At 42.4% G+C, this 7,883-nt stretch overlaps 2 protein-coding genes across 2 annotated transcripts; both read left to right on the forward strand.

The window, feature by feature from the left end:
* The first annotated feature begins 442 nt into the window (after window positions 1-442).
* Window positions 443-1,816, forward strand: LOC128196253 (uncharacterized). Its single transcript, XM_052876502.1, has one exon. The coding sequence runs from the start codon at window positions 443-445 to the stop codon at window positions 1,814-1,816; it is 1,374 nt and encodes a 457-aa protein (XP_052732462.1).
* Window positions 1,817-1,915: 99 nt separating this feature from the next.
* On the forward strand, window positions 1,916-5,580 carry LOC108330418 (uncharacterized). Its single transcript, XM_017564904.2, has 2 exons — window positions 1,916-4,014; window positions 4,200-5,580. The coding sequence occupies exons 1-2, from the start codon at window positions 1,916-1,918 to the stop codon at window positions 5,578-5,580; spliced, it is 3,480 nt and encodes a 1,159-aa protein (XP_017420393.2).
* The last annotated feature ends 2,303 nt before the right edge of the window (window positions 5,581-7,883 follow it).

Raw genomic sequence — 7,883 nt, forward strand, 5'->3', positions numbered from 1 at the left:
ATTGCAGACCAAGAAATGACTGTAAAGCACTGGAAGGAAAGCTTATCTCAATTGGCTGCTTTGGCAAATGGGGCAATTGAAGATATCCCCAGGATGGTGTCGAATGCTGAAGCAAGTACTCATTTTCGTAACTCACCAGCAGAAATAGAATTGTTTATTAATCATTGTAAATGGTTGTTGGGAGAGATGAAATCTTTCATTGCCCGGGAGCGGGATTGATGTACATCAGAATTGCGTGTTTTAGACGATGTAATGGATCAAATTTTCTTGAAAGATGAGGGATGTTTGTTTGGTATCGGCTTGTGTTAATTTTCTATCAGTATTGTCATTGTTATCTTGTGATTTCCACTCATCACTAGCATGCATCATGTTTGCTTTTGTTTTGCATTTTTCATCTTTATCCAATCTAATAAAAATAATCATCGGTACAAGTGAGAGAACAATGGCAAATTTTCCACGACATCCGTACAAGACCAGAGCTAACTCGAAGGTCATGGAAAATTGGGAGCAGTCACACGAATCTATTAAGGCTGATGTCAACCAGTTGAAGGATCAGATGGCCCATATTTTGACAGCTCTCGAAGCCTTGAAGACTACGGGAGAGTCGACACCTACGCAAGTTGAGGGAAGTGCTCAATATTACCCTCCGTTGTTCAATGTTGGGAGCCAATCTGTTCCGTTCCCAATGTACGGATTACCCCCCGGCTACACTCCACCTGTGGGAGAATACACGGAAAGGGAGCGTGTTTCATTCTCTTTCCCTACCACTGCCGACATACCGCCAATCGGTACTCAGGGACCTGTTGTAATATCCGCACCTATGGTAAGTGAAGGAATGAATGCAAACATGTCTGATGGAATACGAGTAACTCCGGTGCCTCATGTGATTACCGGGGAGGGTTTTTCTACCAAGTTTGCGCCACATACTTCATTTCAGGGGGTAATTAGTAATGTCGACGGAGCAAAAGATAAGTTGGAGAGCCTAGAAGCAAGATTGAGGGCTGTTAAGGGATTTGAAAGTTATGGGTTCGGAGATGTGGCCAGGTTGAGTTTGGTTCCTGGCGTCAAAATACCACATAAGTTCAAGGCACCAGATTTTGAGAAGTATAAGGGAAATGCATGCCCTAAGAGCCATCTGACCATGTTTTGCAGAAAGATGGCTGCATATGCTTATGATGAGCAACTGCTCATTCATATTTTCCAAGATAGTTTGGCTGGAGTGGCATTAAACTGGTATACTCATTTGGAGCCGACTCGAATTCGTGGTTGGGCGGACTTGGCTGATGCTTTTGTGAAACAGTACATATACAATACACATGTTGCGCCAGATCGTTTACAGCTACAAAACATGTCGAAGAAAGACAACGAAACTTTTAAGGAGTATGCTCAACAATGGAGGGAATTGGCTGCACAAGTTGAGCCACCTTTGTATGATAGAGAAATGGTGGCAATGTTTGTAAATACACTCCAACCACCATTTTATGAACATATGGTGGGAAATGTATCTTCAAATTTTGCTGATATCATTGTGATAGGCGAACGAATAGAGATCGGGTTGAAAAATGGGAAGATTGCATATGGCTCGTCGATGGTTGCAAATTCCAAAAAACCTAGCTTCAACTCCGGAAAAAGAAAGGAAGGAGATGTGCATGCGACATCTGAAACCCCCATGTGGAGAGGTCAGGCTCCCACTCATAACTATCGACCATACTGGGGTCAACATCCACATGCAGCTAACGCGTCATTTGGTCATCAAATTAGGCCTCAACAACAACCAGGGTACTATCAACCACAATACATCCCGACGAATAACTAGAGGGGAGGGGAAAACGTAGGTTCCAATACGAATGTGGGTCCAAATACTAATCCAAGAAGGAATCAATTTGTTAATTTCACCCCTATCCCTATGACTTACATGGAGTTGTTACCTCAACTCGTAAAAAAGGGTCTGGTTGCCATTTGCCCGATGAAGCTTATACAGCCTCCGTACCCAAGGGGTTATGATGCAGATGCCAGGTGTAGTTACCATGGAGGAGGCATTGGTCACTCAATTGAGCGGTGTGTGGCTTTCAAGTATAAAGTACAGGCTCTAATCGACTCTGGATGGCTAAAGTTTCAAGAAGATAAACCTAACACTGACACTAATCCATTGTCTGGGCATGGGAGTACCTCGACAAATGCCATCCAAGCCGAAAAACATGAGTTGATAAGAGACGTGAGAAAAATCCAGAGTTCTAGGAGGTTTATTTTTGGGGCGTTGTTAAAAGTAGGACTAGTGGAAGGTGATTATGATATGGGTGCAGCATGCGCTCTCCATCCAGATATTGGGCACTCTATTGAAGAGTGTGCTGAATTAGAAAATATTCTACAAGACCTGCTTGACAGAAATTTGATACAAGTATGCCGTGGGGATAAGGATGAGGAAGTGTTTGCACAAACTGGTGGGGAATCTGATGTAACTCTGCCAGAACCATTGGTGATCCATTTCACCAAGACCACCCCTGCGCCGGTAACTGAAGGAAAACCATCTTTTGTTATCCGTGTGCCATCCCCATTTCCTTACAAAAATGAGAAAGTTGTCCCTTGGAGATATGGGGCATTTGCGTTAGAGGAAGGAAAAGGTGCAGACCCAACCATTGAAAACATATCAAGCATTGGGGGAATAACGAGAAGTGGTCGAATCTTTACACCACCAGAGTTGACAAGAGAAGGAGCCAACAATAACGAAGCAACAATGACCGCAAAAGGGAAGGAGTGCTTGAAAGGGAAAGGTGTACAGGCGGAAGAAACCCCTGACAAAGGAGAGAGGAAAGAAATATCCAAAGAAGAGGCTTGCGAATTTTTAAAGTTCATACAACAGAGTGAGTACAAGGTGGTGGAACAGCTAAACCGCATGCCTGCTCGGATCTCCTTACTAGAATTGCTCATGCATTCTGCATCTCATAGAAAGTTGTTAATGAAGGTACTTAGTGAAGCCCATGTGGAGCAAGATATTTCTCTGAACAAGTTCGAGGGCATTGTTGGAAACATTATTGCTAATAATTACCTCACCTTTACCGATGAGAAGATACCTATTGAGGGAAGAGGGCATAACAAGGCTCTTCATGTCTCTGTGAAATGCCTGGATCATGTTATAGCACGTGTCTTGGTGGACAATGGCTCCTCTTTGAACGTCATGCCAAAGGCGACATTGGAGAAACTACCCTGTGATGGAATGGATATGAAGCCAAGCTCTATGATTGTGAGGGCATTCGACGGCAGTAAAAGGGAAGTGATGGGAGAAGTGGAACTACCGGTCCAAGTTGGTCCGTGCGTCTTTCAAGTGACATTCCAAGTCATGGATATCCTCCCGGCCTATAGTTGTCTGTTGGGTCGACCATGGATCCATTCTGCAGGAGTTGTACCTTCCACACTACACCAGAAGCTGAAATATGTCATGGAAGATAAATTGGTGATAATATTAGGAGAGGAGGATCTCCTTGTGACTGGGCCATCGTCCACACGCTATATTGAGGCGGCTGAGGAAGCTCTCGAGACAGCTTTCCAATCATTAGAGATTGTAGGAAATGCCTATGTGGAGCCATTCCTAGTAAGCCCGCGTATGTCGCGTGCTTCTATTATGATGGCCAAAGTCTTTCTGAAAGAAGGTTATATGCATGGTAAAGGTTTAGGCAAACATGGGCAGGGGCGAGTTTTCCCTCTAGAGGTCGTTGAGAATAAGAACAGATATGGCCTAGGGTACAAGCCCACCAAAGAGGACAGGAAAAGACTGATAGGAGAAAGGAGAGAGCGTAGTCTGGCTCGTGTAGAAAGACGGGAACCCAAGATGGAAAAGATTCGTATTTGTGACATCAAGGAGAGTTTTCACAGCGCAGGATGGGTCAACACTGGCCAAATAGCAGCCGTGGAGAATGAAGAAAGATCTGAGAGCTCAAGTTTCGTGTGGGCCTGCTCCCCAGATGCACCACTCAACAATTGGGAAACCCTGGATTTACCCGTGATGCTTAATAAAATGTAATAGTCTTAATTAATCCTGTAGCTTTACCCAGGTCTTTAGGATTCATGACTTACGGGTTGACGTTTAGTTTTTGTGCTCAGTGTGATAATAAAGTTGTGTTTGTTTATGTTTTATCATCATTTGGCATTCTTCGTCATTCTTCCTGTTTATTTATTCTTTTTCCAATAATTAAATTATGCAGACATGACGATGAATGTTTTGAAAATAACAATATCGATACTCCTAATTTTGAGAACCCTGTCAATAATACGGAAGATGATTGTGAAGATGATCTGGAACCCTCCCCAGAACTATTGAGATTAGTGGAACAAGAGTCTAAAGAGATAAAACCCCACCAGGAAGAGATTGAAATACTCAACTTAGGAGATGAAGATGAGATAAAAGAAGTGAGAATCGGTACTAGCATGAAAGAAGAAATGAGAGAAGAGTTGTGTCTCCTATTGAAGGAGTTTAAGGATGTGTTTGCTTGGTCGTATAATGATATGCCTGGTCTGGATACCAACATTGTGCAACACAAGCTCCCACTTAAGCCGGAATGCCCCCCAGTCCAGCAAAAGTTAAGAAGAATGAAACCAGAAATGTCCTTGAAAATCAAGGAAAAGGTACAGAAACAATTCGATGCAGGATTTCTAGCTGTGGCAAGATATCCACAATGGGTAGCAAACATTGTACCAGTGCCTAAGAAAGATGGTAAAGTTCGAATGTGCATTGACTATCATGATTTGAACCATGCAAGTCCAAAGGATAATTTTCCATTACCTCACATCGACACTTTAGTTGATAATACGGCCAAATTTTCGCTATTCTCATTCATGGATGGTTTCTCGGGATATAATCAAATCAAAATGGCGCCAGAAGATATGGAAAAGACAACCTTTATCACGTTGTGGGGAACATTTTGTTATAAGGTGATGTCTTTTGGACTCAAGAATGCTGGGGCAACATATCAAAGGGCGATGGTGGCACTTTTCCATGATATGATGCACAAGGAGATTGAAGTTTATGTGGACGACATGATCGTGAAATCCGAATCAGAAGAAGAACACGTCCTCAACTTGAGAAAGTTATTCGAGAGATTGAGGAAGTATAAGCTTAGGCTGAATCCCGCCAAATGTACATTTGGAGTGAAATTCGGGAAATTGTTGGGCTTTATTGTCAGCCAGAGGGGGATAGAGGTGGATCCAGACAAAGTGCGAGCGATAATGGAAATGCCTGCGCCTAAATCGGAAAAAGAAGTTCGAGGGTTTTTGGGTAGATTGAATTACATTGCTAGATTCATCTCCCAATTAACTACTACTTGTGAACCACTGTTCAAGTTGTTACGAAAGAATCAGGCTGTGGTGTGGAATGAGGATTGTCAGGCTGCTTTTGAGAGAGTCAAACAATACTTACAGGACCCTCATGTATTACGTCCACCAGAACCACGAAGGCCACTCATTTTGTATTTGACTGTATTGGACAAGTCAATGGGTTGCGTATTGGGTCAGCATGATGAGGATGGAAAAAGAGAGCACGCTATATATTACTTGAGCAAGAAGTTCACAGACTACGAACAACGATAATCATCGTTAAAGTGGACTTGCTGCGCATTGGCATGGGCCGCTCATCGTTTAAGGCAATACTTGTTGAGTCATTCCACATGGTTGATATCCAAGATGGATCCTATCAAGTATATTTTTGAAAAGCCTGCTCTTACTGGAAGGATAGCTCGATGGCAGATGCTATTGTCAGAATACGACATCGTATATGTCACTCAGAAATCTGTCAAGGGTAGCGCACTAGCAGAATACCTGGCTCATCAACCCCTTTGTGATTATCAACCAATGCAACCTGAATTTCCTGATGAGGATATCATGGCTTTATTCGAAGAGAACAAAGAAGACCGAAACGAAAAAGCATGGACAGTGTTATTCGACGGAGCCTCAAATGTGATGGGACATGGAATAGGGGCAGTGCTTATCTCCCCAGAGCGTCAGTATATACCAATGACGGCAAGGTTGTGTTTTAGCTGCACAAATAACATCGCTGAATATGAAGCCTGTGCCATGGGTATTCGAGCAGCAATTGAGTCCAAGGCAAAAATTCTGGATGTGTATGGAGATTCAGCTTTGGTCATCCATCAATTGAAAGGAGAATGGGAAACTAGGGATACAAAATTAATTCCCTACCAAGCTTACATCAGGGGATTGATAGAGTATTTCGATTCCATCACATTTAACCACATACCTAGAGAAGATAATCAATTGGCAGACGCGTTGGCGACCTTGTCGTCAATGTTTGAAGTTCACCAAGATGCAGAATTACCGATGATTGAAATGAAGAGCCATGTAGAGCCAGCATATTCCCATATCATTGAAGAGGAGTTAGATGGTAAACCTTGGTATTTTGATATCAAGCATTATCTTAAGACTCGTGAATATCCTGAGAAGGTGTCCGAAAACGATAAGAGGTCGCTAAGGAGATTGGCTGGAAGTTTTATCTTAAATGGGGACATTTTATACAAGAGAAATTATGACATGGTTCTCCTCAGATGCGTGGATGCAAAGGAAGCCGAGCTGATACTGGAAGAAGTTCATGAAGGTACCTTTGGCACACACATGAATGGACATTCGATGGCTAGGAAGATATTAAGAGCTAGTTATTTTTGGTTAACCATGGAAAATGATTGTTGCACACACGTAAGAAAGTGCGAGAAATGTCAGAAATATGCAGATAATATCAACGTGCCACCTACAACCCTAAGCGTGTTGTCTGCACCATGGCCATTTTCAATGTGGGGAATAGATGTCATTGGAGCCATAGAGCCGAAGGCATCAAACGGGCATCATTTCATACTAGTCGCAATCGATTATTTCACCAAGTGGGTTGAGGCTACTTCTTATGCCAACATGACTAGAAAGGTGGTGACCAGGTTCATAAAAAAGGAGTTGATTTGTAGATATGGGCTCCCTAACAAGATCATCACTGATAATGCCACCAACCTGAACAACCAAATGATGGTAGAATTATGTAAGGAGTTCAAAATTCATCATCATAATTCTTCTCCTTATCGTCCAAAGATGAATGGGGCAATAGAGGCTGCCAATAAGAATATCAAGAAAATTGTGCAAAAGATGGTGGTCACCTATAAAGATTGGCACGAAATGCTTCCTTTTGCTTTACATGGATATCGCACATCGGTACGAACATCAACTGGGGCAACACCTTTCTCACTTGTGTATGGGATGGAAGCAGTACTTCCATTTGAGGTGGAAATTCCATCCTTACGAGTGTTGATGGAAACCCAATTAGAGGAAGCTGAGTGGGTTCAAGCTCCATTCGACCAACTCAATCTAATTGAAGAAAAAAGGTTAACAGCAATGTGCCACGGACAATTGTACCAAAAAAGAATGAAAAAGGCGTTTGACAAAAAGGTACGCCCAAGAGCGTTTCATGAAGGCGAGTTGGTGTTGAAGAAGATTTTGCCTATACAAAAGGATCATAGAGGCAAGTGGACCCCAAATTATGAAGGGCCATTTGTGGTGAAGAAGGCATTCTCTGGTGGGGCACTAATTCTCACAAGGATGGATGGAGAGGAGTTACCGCTACCGGTTAATTCTGATACGGTAAAAAAGTTTTACGCATGATGATTCCGTGATAGGGGACGCTATTAAGGGATATTGATGTTGTCTTGAAAGCTTATTATTCAATAAATAACGCATGTTTAAATTTGTAATTCTGTTCGCATAAATCATTGAAATACCGCATATCGCGTTGAACTTTTAGGTAAATAAGGAAAAATGGAAATAATGCATGTTAAAGCATCACGGGTATATTCGGTCGGCATAAACTCGGTCCTGAAGGATGTCGTAAAAAAAAAAGATAG

The sequence above is a fragment of the Vigna angularis genome, chromosome 4 (genome assembly GCF_016808095.1).
Source record: "Vigna angularis cultivar LongXiaoDou No.4 chromosome 4, ASM1680809v1, whole genome shotgun sequence".
NCBI lineage: Eukaryota > Viridiplantae > Streptophyta > Magnoliopsida > Fabales > Fabaceae > Vigna > Vigna angularis.